Below are 20,853 nucleotides of genomic sequence, written 5' to 3' on the forward strand. Positions count from 1 at the left end.
CGGGTGCTATCCGAGTGAATTCAGTGTGCTCTAATAATATGTCCGAGTCCCCGCGGCTGCATGTCTCGCGGCTGTTCGACAGCCACAATACATGCAGGGATTGCCTAACAAACAGGGAATCCCTGCCTATGTTATGTCTGTTAGACAGAAGCGAGACATGCAGCCGTGGGGACTCGGACATATTATTAGCGCACGCCGCATACATTCTTTTAGCACATGAGCATGCTGAGATAACACCTTACTGAGCACGCTCGCTCATCACTATTAATGAGCAGTATGTTTGCCCTTCTGTGGGCAGAACAATCCTTGTCCTGTGCATTCGCAGTGTGTTTGATCTTCTGTGGGCACAGCGATAATATATTTTATTCTTCGTATGCACAGTACCTTCACATTTTTTTAGTATCTGCAGATCAAAAAAAGTTACGGTCGCGGTTGGACTGGCTCTCCAGAGACCCGGAGAATCCCCCGGTAGGCCCTGGCTACTCCTTCAGGGGCATCCATAGTGGCAGACTTCGCAGCCGCTATGGAGACCCTGAGCCATGGAGAATATAGCGCCACCATCTGGAGTGATAACTAATTGGATCAGCAAGCAGAGCTGAATCCTAACATTGTGTATCTTATGGTTATACCGTGACATACAGCGCCTGATGAAAATTAGCCCTGGTCCATAAAACTAACTAAGAACACTCAGCTTATCCAGACCCACGCAGCGGACACTCGAGTGGTCATTTACAGCGCAGGAGCTTATTCACACAAGGTTTGCGGCGCTGTATTGACTGAGCTCTATAATAAAGTGGAGGCAGTGGTTAATGGAGATAAATTCTGACGGCAGGTTCTTCTGAGGCCGGTCGTTAGCTGTGGACCATACGTGGGGTATATGGGCTGTGATGTCTGCAGCCAATGCTAACAGTTTGGCACTGAGGAGCATTGGGAAGCACCACTGGGAATTTTAACAGTATTTCTGCACCCTTCTTGGATAACCCCTTAAAAAAAAAGCCACAAAACCATTAAGAGGCAATACTTACAGAAACACAGGAAAAGTGTATCGACACACATTGCGTAGACACTGAAAAATCCATGTGCAACGAGATAAGATCCGATGATCACCGTCTGTGGGAAACAAGAGGAAAACTAAGAAACTGATCGTTCTAAAACAATTTGCCAAAAGAGAAAAAAGTAAGAGGGTTTTTTAAATAAAAATTGTGCCCTGAATTCTTACACAAAGCTCCATGCAAAGAAGAGAAAATTGTAGCTTCCTGAGTCCACCACTAGTGGGAGCTCCCTGCATACTGCCTTATCATTGAGTTCTGTGTATGCAGTAAGCTCCTGAGCTCCCCCTAGTGGCAGCTGCAGGAAGCTAGAATTGGATCATTTACCTTTATATCTATGCTGGGGATTTGTGGTTTTGTATTAGAAAAGTAACTTCTGGTTGAGTTCTCAAATAAAGAAATGATATATTTCATTATAATATTCCAGAAAACAAATGTAAATTTACCAGGAGCGGCACCCAGTAGTAATTCAGTGCAGGAGCTTCATCGGTAATGACTGGTATTTTCCTTGTGAAGAAGAAGAACGCCAGGACACCTGGGCATAAAATATACAAGACCAGGTGAGGTTGAGCTCATATGTTGAGTGTAGGAACGAGGTACGAATGTATGAATCACTTACCTACAGAACCCGCAACAAGAATCTTCCCAAGGAAGAGCAAGAAGTCGGTTACTTTGTCCAGAACAGCGACCCTGGGGGCAGAAGAGATGAAAGTGAAGGGTCAGGACTGTCAGACACTGGTCTGTAGACTGATTATCAGCTCCAGATTCTCCACGAGTGGGTGCAGACTGGACTATGAAGACCTCCCTTGGTGGCTTTGCGCAGGATTACCTGCCCTATAATGAGCAGCGGTGCAGTACTGCACCTGAGCCACCAGCATGAACGACGCATGGTGGGTGCGGGCCCAGTCACACAACCCAGCTCTAGAAGTCGTCTTCTTCCCTTAAAAAAAACCTTTTCCTTTATAATATCTGATCCTATCCATGCTAATTCAGAACTAAAACTGGATTATTAAAGGGGAAACTGTCCCTGGGCCTCCACCTTTTAATACCCACCATCCGGGGCGGACATACCATTAGTGCAACCTGTGCCGCCACATAGTGGCCCAGGGTGCAAGGAGGCCAACTACCACCTCAACAGCAGGAAGCAGCTTCTGTCACAGACACATGAAGAGCGCCATTATCATTAGATAGAGGAGAGCAAAGGACCCATATACTGTTCTTGATCAGGGGGCCCATTTGTCTCTGTCGGCCCCTGCCCACCATGTAATCACGAAGAATCAATTATAGGGTTTTGAGCCATGACTACACATTTCCTGAAGGATCAAGTGATACATTAGAATTCTGTTCTATTATATAACTTTTTGTTTAGCTGCTGTACGGTTATTTTAGTTAGGCACCATGTGGCGGCATTATTTAGGTATAGAGAAAAGCGAACCCGATCTGTAACGTCTGGGGTTCATACGGACACCTAATGTCCGGTTCTGAACTCCGAACACGGACTTCTCCTGGAAGTCTGCTTTACAGTTCAGAAGAACCCGAACTTCCACGGATCCGCTCATCCCTATTTAGGTACACAGTATTTAGATACTGTAGGGTGGTATTATTTTGACACTGTATGATGCTATTATTTAGGTATTTTACGGCCGCATTATGTGCAGACTATATGGTAGTATTATTTAGACTTTGTATGGCGGTATTATTTAGGCACGGTATGATGGTAATTCTTAGGCTCTGCATGGTGGTGTTATTTAGGGAATGTATAGTGACATTTTTTATACATTTATATTGGTATTATTTGGCAACTCAATGGAACTATTATCGAGGCGCTATATTTAGGCGGTGTATTACGTTATTACTTAGATTCTGTATGTGGTATTATTTAGGAACTGTATGGTGGTGTCATTGAGGGAATGTAGTGATATTATTTATACAAAGTATGCAGGCATTATTTGGGACTATATGACATTGTGTCTCTTCTGTATGGCGGTATTATGTAGGAGCTCTATGGAAGTAATATTTAGGCAGTGTATTGTGTTATTACTTAGGTTCTGTATATTGGTATTACTTCAACATAGTATGCGGTGTTATTTACTCACTATATAGTAGAATTATTTGGATGCTGTATGGAGGGATAATTTACACTGGATTCCCATGATTGTAACTGAGTTGGAGGTCAATTACATGGAAATCTGAAATTTTTTCAGAGGCGTTATCATCCAAAGACAATAATTAGGCTCAAAATGGAAACTGTCGACGTACCGCACAACATTCCGCATTAATAGAAAGAACGCATCCTTAGCTGAAGTACAGAAGTTTTTTCCATAGATGGCAATCTGAAATAGAAAGTGATAATTGGTCCTGTGTAATCAGGTCTGTATAACACAGGAGATGCACATCACTAATAAATAATAGCATTTTATTTTATCTTAATAAGCACAAATGTCAGAGCTGGATAATCAAAAAGAAAAACAAAAAACCTCCTGACCACCACTAGAGGGAGCTACGTTTATACAGCGATCTGAATGATTACCAGTATACACTGGACCTCTGAGCTCCCTCTAGTGGCGACTGCAACAGCCAGAATGTTACTATTCATTTACAGGACATGCAAAAGATTTGGCACTCAAGCTTTGGACTCAATGCTTATGAGGGCATTAGTGGCTCCATGGCCCCCTAATGCATTAACTTCATACCCCCAGTATAATATGCTACAATGTCAAAAGAATGCAGAGAAACAAAGCTACACCTTGACATATCCTAAAATGAATGACATACAACACACTATCCGTATATACTATCACGCTATGTCTGAAAACAATATTGAGATTTTAAAGCGGAGGCTCCCAGTGGTGCAGTCTGAGGCTCACTGTTAGTGTTTCTGCCTCTCATACTGCCAGTTCTCATTTTTAGACTTCTATTGTTGTCTGTAAAAAAAAAAAAAAAAAAAGAGTAATTCCACCTGTAGAACTAAGCAATGGCAGGACAGATAAATGACTGTGACTGTATACACTTGTATATATCCTCACCATGATATACGCATTCCTATTTATAAACTTTATGAACTTTTCCAGGCACCAAAAGCAGCATTTTAGGCAGCACAATAGGAATTTAGCACAGGAATTCTGGGATGCTGCAAGTAAAAAGATAATAATAAAAATCAATAAAACATAAGACAGTTTAGTATCTATACATTGTGCCCCCCACCATACGTTTAACTACCTCGGACCACCAGGGAAATTACCACTAACACTTCACCACCATGAACCAAGGCATCAGATTTGGGCTTCAGTTCCCATTGCCCACACTTTTCCGTGACAAAATGCAGCTGGGTTCATAGGAGGATTCAAAGGAGGCCGTGACATGTCCTATATACACAGCAATACTGGAGCATTGCGGTATAGGGAACAAGCAAGTTCCCTAAGGGGACTGAAAAATAGAATGTATAATAAATATATATATTCTAATAATATATATTAAAATAAGAAAAAAAATGTAATCACCCCCCATTCTCTTCTCTTCAGTAAATAAAAGAGAAATATAAGCTTATAGGAAACTGCTGCATCCATAAAGGTTTGATAACAAAAGATAAAATGATTTTAACCCATATGGCAAACACCACAAAGAAAAAAAAATGGAAGATTGCTATTTTTTGTAATCACCGCTTCTCCCGATAGAACTTTTTTTTTTTAAATAAAAAGCTAAAATAAATATAGCCACTAAAAAAAAGAAAAAAAAAAAAAAAAACACAATACAAGCTTAATGTCTCTGTAATAAAATTGACCTGGAGAATCGCGTTACCCCATAATGAGCGTTATAAAAGTAGAATTTCTGTTTTTCAGTTTATTGAATGGTAAAATGAATTGTACAATCCAAAACTGCAACTTGTCACACAAAAAAAAAAAAAAAAAACCCTTAAGAAGAAGGGGAAAAAAGGAAACCGCCAAAAACGGAAGGGGAAGGGGTTAATGCCCCATGTATAACATACAGAACATTAATGTACGCCGCGGCCTCGCAGGAGTCTCAGAAACTTTACCTTTAAGTTTATGGTCTAAATATTCTAATATGATCCGTATAAACTGTACGAGGGCCAGGATGAGGGAGCCGAAGGCCAGCGATCCCGTGTGATATCTGCAGAGGAGGAGACGTCAGCGGTACATCTAATGCTGAATCCCGGCAGCTGGAGGACAGGCCGCTGCTTCAGGTCACTGATGTTGCTGTACTTTACCTTATTGCTCGTCCGAAGGATGAAAAGAGGGGACAAGTAGGGATGTCGGCAGGTTTCTTAAAAGCCCAGTAATAGGAGGCGAATGCCCCGGCCAGAGTGCACTGCCCCAGAGCGATGGAGAAATTCACCAACCACAGGAACACAAAGACGTTACACAGCTGAAAGATCAGGATGTACTGATAGTAGAAGCTTTCACCCCCGTACAGGGCGAATGTGCACTGCGCCCCCGGACACAGGCGGGTCACATTGCTCGTGTTGAATGTCTAGAAGATGATAAAGACAGAGAGGGATCAATGATGAGAAGGGCAGAAAGTTCTGCAGTGAGCGCCACGAGAGGGGCACGTATGCCTGCATGGGAGAAACCGTGCCACGATTACAGACATTAGCTGCACCCCACTGATACCCAGGACACGGAGACCCTGAAATCATGACTTCTGCTTATACACTGGCAGCAGCTAAATGTATGCAACATAACTGAGATATCAGCGGACACTTCACCTGCGCCGAAAGCCAAGCACCCAGATCTCAGCACCAAAACTAATGCACCCGGAACACTGCACTAAAACCACTGCACCCAGACCTTAACACAAAAACTAAGGCACCCTCTCCTCAGCACTAAGACCACTGCATCAGGACCACTGCACCAAAACCAATGCAACCTCTCCTCAGCACCAAGACCACTGCACCAAAACCACTGCACCCGGACCTCAGCACCAAAACCACTGCATCCGGACCTCAGCACCAAAACCACTGCACCTGAACCTCAGCACCAAAACGATTGCACTCGGAACTCAGCACCAAAACCATTGCACCCTCTCCTCAGCACCAAGACCACTGCACCAAAACCAATGCACCCTCTCCTCAGCACCAAGACCACTGCAGCAAAACCACTGCACCCGGACCTCAGCACCAAAACCACTGCACCTGAACCTCAGCACCAAAACGATTGCACTCGGAACTCAGCACCAAAACCATTGCACCCTCTCCTCAGCACCAAAACCATTGCACCCTCTCCTCAGCACCAAGACCACTGCACCAAAACCAATGCACCCTCTCCTCAGCACCAAAACCATTGCACCCTCTCCTCAGCACCAAAACCATTGCACCCTCTCCTCAGCACCAAGACCACTGCACCAAAACCAATGCACCCTCTCCTCAGCACCAAGACCACTGCACCAAAACCACTGCACCCAGATCTCAGCACCAAAACTAATGCACCCGGGCCACTGCACTAAAACCACTGCACCCAGACCTTAACACAAAAACTAAGGCACCCTCTCCTCAGCACTAAGACCACTGCACCAGGACCACTGCACCAAAACCAATGCAACCTCTCCTCAGCACCAAGACCACTGCACCAAAACCACTGCACCCGGACCTCAGCACCAAAACCACTGCACCCGGACCTCAGCACCAAAACCACTGCACCCGGACCTCAGCACCAAAACCACTGCACCTGAACCTCAGCACCAAAACGATTGCACTCGGAACTTAGCACCAAAACCATTGCACCCTCTCCTCAGCACCAAGACCACTGCACCAAAACCAATGCAACCTCTCCTTAGCACCAAGACCACTGCACCAAAACCACTGCACCCAGACCTCAGCACCAAAACCAATGCACTCGGGCCACTGCACCCGGACCTCAGCACCAAAACCACTGCACCCGGACCTCAGCACCAAAACCACTGCACCCGGACCTCAGCACCAAAACCACTGCACCTGAACCTCAGCACCAAAACGATTGCACTCGGAACTCAGCACCAAGACCACTGCACCAAAACCAATGCACCCTCTCCTCAGCACCAAGACCACTGCACCAAAACCAATGCACCAAAACCACTGCAACTGGACCTCAGCACCAAAACCAATGCAACCTCTCCTCAGCACCAAGACCACTGCACCAAAACCAATGCACCCTCCCCTCAGCACCAAGACCACTGCACCAAAACCACTGCACCCTCTCCTCAGCACTCAGATCTCAGCGCCAAGACCACTGTCCCTGGACCTCAGCAGTAGGATCACTTACCTCGGGGGCACAGACCATTCCCGCATACTGGCATTGGGTCTTATTGGCCATCACTTTATATACAGCCTCTCCGGATGTGGCCAGGAATCTTGGACTTGGAGTTAAGGATAAACATTTCCTCCTTCTCTGTGGTCATTCTCATATTTAACCCTCGCAGCTGCGCCCTGATCCGGGCTCCATAATGAAAGCTCCAGAATATTGAGGTGAAAGAAAGGATACACGGCAGTGACGGCCCAGTACGAGATACAGATGGCGATGAGGATGAAAGTGATGATTGGATAAAACAGGGTGGACATGATGTATCCAATAGCCCTGAGGAAGAAAGCGAAACATTGTTACATTATCTACTGACATAATATCTATCTACTGTGCATCTGTCTTATATACGTCTCTATTAACTATCCATATACGATACACGTTATTGATCCCGAGGCACATTCTAGTATCTTTATCTTTCTACCCATCTCTCCCTAGATCCATTTATCCTGTATCTATCTATATGTCTCTACAGTAAGTACACGGCGCCCTCATCTGGTGACAGTCGGTATACGCCTGTAGAGGACAGGAGATACTTTTGGGACTATGCATATTAGTGTGGTACATCGCCCACTAGTGGCTTCTCACAGTACTGTTTCCCACACCTTGTGTTCAGACTACGGCATCTATACAGTCTATAGCCCTGTACACACCGCACCTCTGTGATCTTCCAGTAAATTTTAACCCCTTAACAATCTTAGCGTTTTGGCCCTAAATGACAATGGTGGTCTCGCAGCGGATGGGCGGCTGTGATGACAATCTGTTCTGGGAGCTGGTTCTTTCCTTGGATTTCATTTAATAATATTTGTATAATTTGTACACAACGTCCTGTTTCTCTGCAACTTTTATATTTTGACGTTTTCTACTGGAACTGGGTCATTGATAAGAGCCACCAGGATAAAACCAGCGGTGGGGCGGATCCGCTGCCGATAATGCAGCGCTCATTGCAGAAGTGAAGACAGAAAAGGATAAGACTTAATCTCAGGGAAGATTTCAGGAGCTATAAACCCACACTATATGTCACAACGAGCACATATGGAATGCATGACCCTACGCCAAGGTAATGCTTCTAGGCAGAAGTACGGAAGATCACCCAGGCACCATATGGCGATACAAATTAAACTTTCACACGTCCTAATGTTTCCGGTACTGGAAAAAAAACAATACCGGGTTCTGACTGTGTCCGTGTGTTACATACATGTGGCATACGTGTGCCGCATCAGTCTGACACGTGCTGGCACATGGCAAAATTGGTACAGTTGTCGCTGTTCCCAGGATCCGGGTGCTGAAGGCAGCTCTCATCATTGTCGCTTGGTCTCCCTGCGATGAGCGTAATCAGGAGTCAATGATGGGAGTTGTATTCCGCATCCGCTGTGTATATGATGAATAAATAAATAAAAAATGGCGTGGGCTCCTGCATAATTGTCATAACCAGCAGAGGGAAAGGTGACCAATTGGGGCTGATGTTAATAATCTGGGAAAAGGGCCAATATCTCAAAAGGTTCAAGCAGTAACATCATGAAGTTTACCGCAGTTCATCGGCTGGCTCACACTGAACTGACCGTGTGAATACAGCTGCTGTGACCTGCGGTAACCTCAATGAGGTCACCGCTCGTCACTGAAGCTGCTTCCCAAGCTCCTGGATTCATGGCTGACTGGTTACATGAGGCCACTGCTCAGCCATGTAATCCAGAGGAAGCAGAGTTGGGCTCTTCGTGGGACAAATAGATTGTCGTCGTAAAGGTGAGGAATTTGGTGTTGTATTATTTTTAATTTAACAGTAATAAATGGGAAAAAGAAGGCGGGGAGCGTTTATTTGAAATAAAGGAGACTGTGTCTTTATTTCAATTAAACAACTTTTTCATGTGGTCTGTGTCTTTTTAACATTTGATTATGTGGTTAGAAATGGAGGTGTCTTTGCTGGTTAAAAATGATAGGGGGACCCTATGTTGTTTTTTTCCTGGGGTCCCCCATAAACTAATCGGTGAAGGCTATGCAAGCAGCTGAGAACTGTTATTAATAGCCTGGGAACATTTTGGGATATTGGCCCCTTTCCCAGATTATTAACATCAGCCCCCAGCAGTCGGCTTTCCCTCAGCTGGTTATGAACATTACATGGGAGCCCATGCCATTTCTTTTAAATTAATATTTATTTATTTAACACACGATGTACACAGTGGGTGCTGAATACAGCTCCTATCATCGTCTCCTGGTCGCCTGATAGCAGGGAGACCAGGCGACAATGATTAGGGCTGCCTTCAGCAGCCGACTCTTGGGAACAGCGAACTGTACCGGTTTTTCCAGGCGCCGGTACGTGCCACACTGATGACACACGGATGTCATCAATGTGTATGTGTGTGGGTCATTTTGCGGCCCATGCTGCTGTTAAACAGACATGCCATGCCAGAGTGTTTTTCCCACGGACACACGATCCGTGGAAACACACCGACATGTGCACACCACCACATGTACTGGAGATACTGACGTGTGAAGGAGGCCTAAAACATACAAATCTTGCATGCAATTGTGCACTCCATCCATGATACAATGGGCAACATGGAGCCATAGTGCACAATTTACTGCTTCCTGCAAACATCCATGTGGGACGCTGCATCACAAACTGATTTTTCATAATTTTTAGCAAATGATTTTTATTATGTGCACCACCCCTGGAAAAAAAAATACACTGTACACAGCCGTAATTTTTGTATACAGCGGATCAGGTATGCATTAGTACTGTCATGTGGATCCTGAATGCTTTCACATGCATGATGCCTCATGTGTTGTGTGCAGTCCAGGGTTAGTTACCTGCTCCCCTCCTGTAGCAGCGCGATGGCGATTCTGATGCGGTTTCTTAAAAAGATCAACATAAGGATGATGATAACTTCAACAATGCAGAGAATGATCACTGGGAAGAAGAACAGAGACGTATGAGAAGACTGCAGACAGGATCCTTGCCCCATTGGCTCAAAGGACAGCTGGTGGTACACACAGCACGACGTATGCTACATACAGAGCGGCGTATGCTCTACACAAAGCGGCGTATGCTTTACACAGTGCAGCATATGTTCTAAACAGCACGACGAATGCTACATACACAGCGGCGTATGCTCTACACAGGGCGGTGTATACTTTACACTGCGAGACATATACGCTACACAGGGCGGCATATCCTCTACACAGCATGGCGCATACTCTATGTATAAGGCCGGGGTCACATTGCGCTTAGCAGTCCGTTAACGCTGCCATTGACCCCCATTATGTGGCGCATCGCGACGCATGCCGTAAAGCGGCACGCGTTCGCGATGTGCCATCATTCACTGATGGAGCCTCGGACGCGAACTGCAGCAACTGAGGCTCCGTCACCGCTAGCGCTGATGATCGCATTATGTTATACCGTTAACGCAGCCCGTCAACGCTATGCGTTGAACGGGCTGCATTAACACAATCTAAACCATGCCTTATATGCAATATTAGCCCGGTGATATTAGATGTGAAGCTTCATCATTGTGTAATAAAAAAATTCTGCAACTTTCCAATACACTTGGGCCGGATTCATCATCAATTGCGCCAGTTGTTTTGGAATGAATATCTCTCAATTAGTCACTCTTTGATTTGCAAAAAATTCATCAAACGATTTGCGCCTTTTTTGCTTTCATAGTTACCTTTTGTGGTAAGGGCTATCGTAGGTTATTATTGTATAGAGTTTGTTAATTGTGTTATTGCACTAGAGGGGTGTTTTTTACCTCAATTTATTACAGTTTCATATTTTTAAAAGTATTATATGATTGCACTTCCAATATCACTTTTCCAAAAGTTTTCGACAGATTCTGCAGTCGCATATTACATTACTGATCCTGAGTTACCTCCTGTATTATATTCCAGAGCTGCACTCACTATTCTGCTGGTGCAGTCACTGTGTACATACATTACATTACTGATCCTGAGTTACATCCTGTATTATACTCCAGAGCTGCACTCACTATTCTGCTGGTGCAGTCACTGTGTACATACATTACATTACTGATCCTGAGTTACATCCTGTATTATACCCCAGAGCTGCACTCACTATTCTGCTGGTGCAGTCACTGTGTACATACATTACATTACTGATCCTGAGTTACATCCTGTATTATACCCCAGAGCTGCACTCACTTTTCTGCTGGTGCAGTCACTGTGTACATACATTACATTACTGATCCTGACCTACATCCTGTATTATACTCCAGAGCAGCACTCACTATTCTGCTGGTGCAGTCACTGTGTACATACATTACATTACTGATCCTGAGTTACCTCCTGTATTATATTCCAGAGCTACGCTCACTATTCTGCTGGTGCAGTCACTGTGTACATACATTACTGATCCTGAGTTACATCCTGTATTATACTCCAGAGCTGCACTCACTATTCTTCTGGTGCAGTCGCTGTGTACATACATTACTGATCCTGAGTTACCTCCTGTATTATACCCCAGAGCTGCACTCACTATTCTGCTGGTGCAGTCACTGTGTACATACATTACATTACTGATCCTGAGTTACATCCTGTATTATACCCCAGAGCTGCACTCACTATTCTGCTGGTGCAGTCACTGTGTACATACATTACATTACTGATCCTGAGTTACATCCTGTATTATACCCCAGAGCTGCACTCACTTTTCTGCTGGTGCAGTCACTGTGTACATACATTACATTACTGATCCTGACCTACATCCTGTATTATACTCCAGAGCAGCACTCACTATTCTGCTGGTGCAGTCACTGTGTACATACATTACATTACTGATCCTGAGTTACCTCCTGTATTATATTCCAGAGCTACGCTCACTATTCTGCTGGTGCAGTCACTGTGTACATACATTACTGATCCTGAGTTACATCCTGTATTATACTCCAGAGCTGCACTCACTATTCTTCTGGTGCAGTCGCTGTGTACATACATTACTGATCCTGAGTTACCTCCTGTATTATACCCCAGAGCTGCACTCACTATTCTGCTGGTGCAGTCACTGTGTACATACATTACATTACTGATCCTGAGTTACATCCTGTATTATACCCCAGAGCTGCACTCACTATTCTGCTGGTGCAGTCACTGTATACATACATTACTGATCCTGAGTTACATCCTGTATTATACCCCAGAGCTGCACTCACTATTTAAGCAATGGCACTTACCGTATATGTTTAAGTCTAGCATAATGAATGCAGCTCTGTAGTATAATGCAGTCAGGGACATGTCAGGATTTGTGTTCCAGATCTCACCTCATGTACAATATTCGGTTTTACGTTAATACTCACTAAACGCCAACCACGTGTCCCTCAGCTGTAAATAGACCCTGAAGTCCGTCTGCAGCCCGATGTCATAGATGGTTAGGTCGGATCCCGGGACCCCTTTCAAGTTGTTATATTCCCAAAAGCAATGCCATATGCCTAAAGAAAAAGAGAGGCACAAAGTGATCACTTTACAGACCCTCCGCAGTCCACTCATGGGGGGTAATAATACGGCAGAGCCCACCAGGGTGGGGGGGACCAGACAGTGCGTCTACAGCAGAAAGAGCGGGAGTCACCTGTCAATCAGGGGCCCCACTAGCACCGTAAAGGAAGTTTCTATAAATGACATGAGACTTACCGTACCCCACAACTCCAATGACACCGAATATAAAAATCCAGAAAAATACCCCGGCGGTGAATCTCAGCAGTATGAGGAAGAGGAGGCTGACGACCATAGCAATAAAGAGCGCTCTATAAGGAAAGCAGAGGAAGAAAGGTTTTGGTTTTGTTTTTTTTTTGCTTTGCAAATTGGGAAAATTGCATGTTTGTTTAGAATTAGGACCCTGGGACGGAGCGAGCGCCCGGCACCTAAGAGATTTCTTATCACTCGCGGCAAATTAGATTATTCGCTCTTTGCTAACCTGACATAATAAAAGCTGCAGATACGAGATCAAAAAAGCATCTGAAGAAACGCTCCCGAGCTGGAACTAATTAAGATGGGAGCTTTTAACTAGTTAGGGTCTCGCTCACAGCGCAGCGGCCGCTCTTACAGGGGATTTTCATATTGATAATCTCGGATAGGGCATCGGTACGATAGCGTTAGGGGTCAGACAACGTGCAGCCGCACCGATCAGAGGAGTGAAAGGGTCGGGGCTCTTCTGTAGAGCTTGGGACCCCACTGAACTGATATGGGTCCGCTATCCTAAGGATTCACCATTAATACTAAAGCCCCTTTAAATAGGACCGATCACGTGCCATAAATACGTCATTATTTGTACCCGGTGTAAACGCCGCTGTTCTCCTGAATCCGGAGATGTTTTTCCTTTTTTCCTGCTCCTCTCCGTTCCTGAGATATCGCCTCATCTTCTCTGAATATAACGCTAGACTTGTTAGCCAAGTGGGTGTGGAATTGTCCATTTAGAGGAGTTGTGGACCACGCCCATTTGACCAAAATTGTCTAGATTTATATACATTGAAGCAAAGGCCATATCTCCGGAACGGAGAGGAGCCGGAACAAAAGAAAACCATCGTCGGACTCAGGAGAACAGCGGCATTAACACCAGGCACAAAAGTGACAAATTATTGGTAAATAACAAGTCCTCTATAAAGAGGAATTCCAGTCAAAATTTCAGATACATAGTAAATTTTTTGACCTTTTTCCGCCATTGATAGTCGCATACTAAAGCCGCGGTAAGATAGGTGTCAGCACAACACTCGATTGGACTCAAAGGGATATTCCAGTTTCATTATATTTCTATCTTATTTAAAATAACATTTTTACATTTAATTTCTACATCAGTTTCCAAAGTTTTTAAAATCTCTGCTTGTTGTTCTTTATTGTTTACTCACTGGGGAAAAAAGTGGCTAAAATCTGAAAACCCCTTTAAAGGCACAGTGTGAGATTTGCAGGAATGGAAATCTTTGAATAGTACTAAAGGGGCGAGATCTCTGTAGGGTCCTCAGTGGTGGTCCGAGACTCCACTAATGGGATATCGATCAGGAGATCATTCAGGGGCCCAGTTGCGGATTTTGCATGCGGCCCCGGAGCCTCAGATTCAGCAGATATCACGTCGTCTCTTACATTAGGATCCAGTACCAGGAACTTGCATAGTCCTCGAAGATCTTCATCCCGATGGATCTGGCATCAAGGACGGCGTTTATCCCACTGGTGAGAAAAAGGAAATAAAGAATGTATCAGAAAGAAGAGAAATTCTGTGCACGGACGGTTATACGGGAGATTAGTGCAGCCTACATCAGCCATGTTACATCTACGTAATAAATGTTATATGGAAGAAGATCCAACAGTTATCAGAGGTGAAGGTTAGAAATATGAAAAAAATAAGGATGACGGGGCCGTAATCAATCCAGAGCGCTACAGTAAACCAGCTGTGGGGTGCTGGGGGTTGTGCCACTGTAAGGCAAATCTCTGTGTGTAGCACCAAGGCGCAGGCTTTACTTCCAACGATATGTTTTATCCTGGATCAGCCATTTCTATCGAGCCTCCGACCGATGCACCTGAATGCTCGGTTACTACAGGCGTGTCATTATGCTCTACGGTGAGAGAGGAGTACGCCGCTACCTAACACCTCTGTACACTCACACTCATCTACCTGCAAAATACTCCATATGCTCCAGACCACCCCGTCCTCCTACATACCCCCCTCATCCCTCCAAACTCAACTGTCCTTGTCCTCCAGACTCCGCTGCATTCCTCACACCGGACTCCTCTGTCCTCCTCCCTCCACACTCCTCCTTCCAGACTCTGCTATATTCCTCCCTCCAGACTCCTCTGTCCTCCTCCCTCTGCACTCCTCCTCCCTCTGCACTCCTCTGTCCTCCTCCGTCCTTCTCCCTCCGCACTCCCCTGTAACACTCACACCAGACTCCTCTGTCCTCCTCCCTCTGCACTCCTGTCCTCCTCCCTCCACACTCCTCCTTCCAGACTCCGCTGCATTCGTCCCTCTGTCCTCCTCCCTCCACATTCCTCTGTCCTCCTCCCTCCACACTCCGCTGTATTACTCCCTCCAGACTCCTCTGTCCTCCTCCCTCCATACTCCTCTGTATCACTCACACCAGACTCCTCTGTCCTCCTCCCTCCATACTCCTCTGTGTCACTCACACCAGACTCCTCTGTCCTCCTCCCTCCATACTCCTCTGTATCACTCACACCAGACTCCTCTGTCCTCCTCCCTCCATACTCCTCTGTATCACTCACACCAGACTCCTCTGTCCTCCTCCCTCCATACTCCTCTGTATCACTCACACCAGACTCCTCTGTCCTCCTCCCTCCATACTCCTCTATTACTCACACCAGACTCCTCTGTCCTCCTCCCTCCTCTGTCCTCCTCCCTCTGCACTCCTCTGTCCTCCTCCCTCTGCACTCCTCTGCACTCCTCCCTCTGCACTCCTCTGCACTCCTCCCTCTGCACTCCTCCCTCCGCACTCCTCTGTCCTCCTCCCTCCGCACTCCTCTGTCCTCCTCCCTCTGCACTCCTCTGTCCTCCTCCTCCAGACACTTCTGTCCTTTATCTATCTTGTCCCCAGACAACTCTTTCGCTTTGCCTTGGGGCCTATTAACTTCATACTTCAGCTCCAGTCTATATTATATGCTATTAGGGTGAGCAGATCATTGAAAAGTCCATCATTGATTAGGGCCCCTCATATAGCTGGTACCGGTCACACACTTGGGTAGTATACATTTTATAGATTGAGGCAGTATACAGCCTATAAAATGTCTCCCCAATGTGTGAAAAACCCCAAATTCCAACATGCCCAATGCTATAAAAAATAACTTGGAAAAAAGTCTCTTCTTATGTCATGCGTAAAAGCAGCCGAGGCGTTACCCCCTGCAGCATTAGATGTGTCTCCTCGGGGGGGACAACACATCATGGCGATTATTAATGGGTTAAATCAGATGGCATGTCATCGACACGTGTTCAGTGCTGGCTTCCATGCATCATCTATGTATTCAGCCTTAGAACAGAGCAATATCTGCCCGAGGCCGGGATTACAAAGAGACACTTCTGGCCTGGGCCTAAGTGGCAAAGCCTGAGAGGCGGCTTATTTTTCCTATATTAGGTTATGTGCACACGCTGCGGATTCCACTGCGGTTTTTTCCGCGCGGAAACGCAGGTAAAACTGCAGGTAAAGTGACCTGCGGTTTTGCTGCGTTTTGGCCTGCGGTTTTCCCCTGCGGTTTCACACCTCTACTATGTTAAAGGTGTGAAACCGCAGCAGAATCCGCAGAAACAATTGACATGCTGCGGGAAAAAAACCGCCGCAAAACCGCGCGGAAAAAACCGCAGCGTGAGCACTGCGGTTTTGAAAACCCATAGGCTAACATGGTAAAGTACCATGTCTGCGGAACTGCTGCGGTTCCGCAGGGCCAAAACCACAGCGGAACCGCAGCAAAAACCGCAGCATGTGCACATAGCCTAATATACAGTATCTGCCACTATGAAGTTATAACAGAAATCATCAACAAGGTCTGCAGTGTTGTAATCCTATAGTCTGCATCCGATAATCCAAAAGAGTCATCTGACATAATATTATGGGAAATTTAGAGAACCCAAAAAGAGATCAAATTTCTGGATAACAATTGACATCGGGCTAATGGCTGCATCCAATGAGAGAAATACTTGATAATCCAATGATTCCGAAGTAAAGGAACTTTACTGTATAATAAGGCTACAAAAAGGTGTGATCACCAGATGAGGCGGGAGTGTGGCGAAACGCACCCTGGGTGTGGTGGGAGGTTTGGTATGTGCACTAGGTGCTTGATGTACTTTGGTTACATTGTTATGTGACTTGGTGGGAATGTCCTGGGCACAGATACAGATGAAGTTGGGACATACTCCCACCTCTCAGGCCAGTGGACGACTCCCTAAATTCTGGACTGTCCCACTGGACCCAGGACGGCTGGGAGGTATGGCGTTTCATCTCCTTTGGGCTTGTGCACTTCTTTTTTACTCCTTTTTATTGCGTGTGAACAATTAATAACTAAGGAATCATTTGCAGGTCTACATTGGTCCTCGGGGCCGAGTTTTGATATTTCGGCTCGGCTCATCCGGCCAGCTCATCTAATTGACGCATGAATCTTCCGCGTCAGTATTGCTTTGTTCTCGCTGAACACGTTCGAGACAAACACAAGACGTTAGAGAATGTGATTTTTAACCTTGTAGTTCCATGTTGAATGGTAGTTACATGGCTATAAAACAAAATGAAAGCGGTTATGAGGATGAAATAAACTGGAATTAGACGTCTGACAGATCCTGCAATTCCACAACACCGAGGATGGAAATCTACGGTCTCATTAACACAGTGCATAAGATTAGGGCCCATAATTAGGAAAACCCCCTATGCAGGGGCCGACACAGCCAAAAATGGGCCCCTGAGTAAAAACAGTATATGGGCCCTCTGCAGTCCAATAGTGTGTCTATGACATAAGCCATATCCTGCTTAAGGGTGGTAAGAGGCCCCCAATGGTATGTCCGTCCCTGAAGGGCCACAAGTACAATGTCTGGACTCCTAAACTGTGTGGAGATCAATTCTGGAGAATGGCATAAAGTGCACCAGACTCCATGAGGGAGATAAACCCTGAACTGCTCCATCTCTCCATTGATGAGATCCATCACTTGAACTTTTTTACGGGTTCAGTTGTGAACAGCAGTGTACATTGTGCAGAGTGCCAGTCCTTCTACTAAAGCAGTACTTCTATTCTGGAGACTCGTATAGTGTGTGCTGGACAATCAGGAGGCTGCAATCTGTGTGGAACCACCCGCCAAACTGTGCAGAGCCTCAGTCAAACTGCGCAGAGCCTCAGTCAAACTGTGCAGAGCCTCAGTCAAACTGCGCAGAGTCTCAGCAAAACTGCACAAAGTCTCAGTCAAACTGCGCAAAGTCTCAGTCAAACTGCGCAGAGTCTCAGCAAAACTGTGCAGTGCCCTGTTCTAGAGGTTGCTGTTCTAAGACTCAACTGATCATGTCTCCTTGCTCTAGAAACCCAAATATCATTTTTTTCCCCAAGAGTCACGTTCCACAGCAGAAAACACCCAAATCCTTACTTAGCCGCTTCTCTCAGGTCAGTTACGTTCCTCACGTCGCCACTTCCATCTTTAAACAGTGTCTTGTTAGCAACAGTCAGGACACCGTTCCTGGTGGAGAAGTCGGGGAAACATCTCTGCAGGACTGAGGACAACAAAACATACATCTGTATCCTTGAATCTAGAAGATTTATCTATAGCAGCGCAAAGCACTGCAATACTGAAATGCCAAGAGGATAGATACATAATAGATAGAGAATAGATAATAAATAGATAGATAATAGAATATATAGATGATAGATAGATAATAAGAACTTACATGGCCTGCTTGGAATGATCATAGCTGGACAGTCTTCATCCCGTAGAACTTCTGTAATAGACTGAGATAATCACAGATCAGGTAAAACATCTTCATGAGTGGAACTTACAAATGGCCGGAAACGTCTCTCGGATGTAAGCTCTTGTGAATGTGTAATCCGCATACAACACCTTCACTAAAACTAAGGGGACGATCAGTTTCTGCTCCAAAATCTCCTTGAAAAGCTGTGTGTGCACATGGGCACAGGTTGTTCACGCTGCTTTTCTGGTCAGGAGGTTTTAGAATAGAAAGGCTCTGCGCTCACTGACTTTTTCATGGAGATTTTGGAGCACAAGTTGAGCAGAAACTCCTCAAATCTCAAAACTCCTCAAAGAACTTTGAATTTCTACTCAATTTCTGTACTGAAAACGTAGCAAAAAGACTGTGTGCAGATAACATTTTTATTACAAACTCCTCAAAAAAAAGTAGTATAAATAGCCTCAGGATATGTGCACAAGGATTTATTTTAGGAGTTTTTAAATCGAAAACTAGGGAAATTATCTAAATCCTTCTCAAAAAGTAAAAACATGTGGAGGTTCTGGTCAGTTTCTGCTCCAAACACTCTGTAAAAAGACTCCATGTGCACATAGCCCAATACCTAACATTCTAGTACTTTCACCCCAGTGGGCAGAGCTTGTTTCAGGGTGGATCGGAGCAGAGTTTTCGGCAGGGTACAGGTCACACCCTACGGATCACTGTCCTAACGCTGATGTTCGCCAAACATCACTAATACTCACTCACCTTTTGGGGATTGTTAAACCCCGGTTTGCAGAACTGTCTGTAATACTCCCAGTAGCTGCTGTTGTGCCTGTTGGCCTTCATATCCAGGTACGTGGCAAATCTATCCGGGCATTTGGAAACACAAAGCTGAAAATAAAAGGCGGGAATCAGCATAAGAGCATGATAACCACAAGGCAAATGATCAATTAACTTGTACGTTTCCAGGAGGAATAAAAGAGGAACAGTACACTGTGTTGCCTGACAGTCATTGTCATGCTGTAGGCGACAGAGCTCACCTGGGTCGTGGGGCACTGCAGGTTTATAAGCACCACCGGACTTGCACATTTTAGGATATTAAAATACATTAAGACGGTTTTGTTCCTAGAACAGATAAAAACGACGAGTTAAAGGGCCAGTAACCACCGGCGTTCACATTCATGGACTCTAAACCCCTTATTGTCACCCACCTGCATAAATATTACATATTTTTCCATTTGACCCCTCTTACAAGTATGAGGTAGGTATACCAAGGCCGCCACGCAGGGTGCAGACTATGTATGATGCAGCTCTTTCTCTCCCTCTCCCAGCAGCACAGTCACAGCATGATTTCTAGGTATCAACCCGCAAGTGAAATGACATCTGATTCATTAACTAAGAGGTCTCCCATGATAAGGGTACAGCCAGAAGATGCAGCCGTGAGACATCACTGCTGCAGTCCATCGTCGGCAGAGGCAGCGCTGGAGCAGCGAGTGGGGAGAGTTTAGCGACATACGGACAACTGTAACCTCCCTGAGTTCATAGAATGAAAATGTACGGTAATCACAAAATTCCCCTTCATGTAAAGATGACCATAGACAACGATCTAATAGGATTCGATGTTCAGCAGAAATTCATTTAGACAATGTTACAAAAAAGAAGGAACAAGATGGATCTTCTCCAGGGAGATATGCCGCCTCTAGCGCGAGCATGGGAAGTCAGGAGGGACAGCTGACAGCTACTGAATACGGGTAGCCATCTTTGTCTTTATTACATCTGTTACTGTAGACTCTCCTTCAGTGCTGGGAGTTGCGGTAAACCGTCACTCACTCATTGGCGGTCCCCTTCTGTCCACAGAACTGCCCGTAACTGTCAGTCGCATACACAATCTTCCTGGGGTCCCCATGAATCCAGGCTAAGAAGCGAAACAAAAGAAACATCAGTCAGTCACAAGAAGTGCGCCCATACATACAGTCATGGTCGAAAGTATTGGCACCCATGAAATTGTTCCAGAAAGAGTAGTATTTTTCCTAGAAAATTATTACAATTACACTTGTTTTGCTATACACATGTTTATTTACTTTGTGTGTATTGGAACAACACAGAAACAGAGAAAAATGTCAAATTGGACAATTTCAC

General features: G+C 45.2%; 1 protein-coding gene across 9 annotated transcripts in view; it reads right to left on the bottom strand.

Moving 5' to 3' along the window:
• Positions 1-20,853, bottom strand: part of SLC44A5 (solute carrier family 44 member 5) — a 157,376-nt gene that overhangs the window by 14,247 nt on the left and 122,276 nt on the right. For 7 of the 9 annotated variants that reach the window (XM_073544803.1, XM_073544808.1, XM_073544805.1 and 4 more), the window contains 18 exons: positions 20,545-20,629; positions 19,755-19,839; positions 19,480-19,605; positions 18,700-18,760; positions 18,402-18,525; positions 14,420-14,503; positions 12,977-13,089; positions 12,646-12,777; positions 10,148-10,247; positions 7,523-7,615; positions 7,304-7,391; positions 5,275-5,537; positions 5,083-5,177; positions 4,076-4,179; positions 3,309-3,382; positions 1,669-1,739; positions 1,496-1,584; positions 1,026-1,110 (listed from right to left, as the gene is read on the bottom strand). In XM_073544803.1, coding sequence (XP_073400904.1) covers positions 1,026-1,110; positions 1,496-1,584; positions 1,669-1,739; positions 3,309-3,382; positions 4,076-4,179; positions 5,083-5,177; positions 5,275-5,537; positions 7,304-7,391; positions 7,523-7,615; positions 10,148-10,247; positions 12,646-12,777; positions 12,977-13,089; positions 14,420-14,503; positions 18,402-18,525; positions 18,700-18,760; positions 19,480-19,605; positions 19,755-19,839; positions 20,545-20,629 — 1,872 coding nt within the window. Of the gene's footprint in view, positions 1-1,025; positions 1,111-1,495; positions 1,585-1,668; positions 1,740-3,308; positions 3,383-3,916; positions 3,974-4,075; positions 4,180-5,082; positions 5,178-5,274; positions 5,538-7,303; positions 7,392-7,522; positions 7,616-10,147; positions 10,248-12,645; positions 12,778-12,976; positions 13,090-14,419; positions 14,504-18,401; positions 18,526-18,699; positions 18,761-19,479; positions 19,606-19,754; positions 19,840-20,543; positions 20,630-20,853 lie in introns of those variants that run through there. The other 2 variants (XR_012220155.1, XR_012220154.1) reach the window with 2 other exon arrangements.

Source organism: Dendrobates tinctorius, unplaced genomic scaffold, assembly GCF_039654945.1.
Source record: "Dendrobates tinctorius isolate UK_male_01 unplaced genomic scaffold, ASM3965494v1 ptg000138l, whole genome shotgun sequence".
Taxonomy (NCBI): Eukaryota; Metazoa; Chordata; class Amphibia; order Anura; family Dendrobatidae; genus Dendrobates; species Dendrobates tinctorius.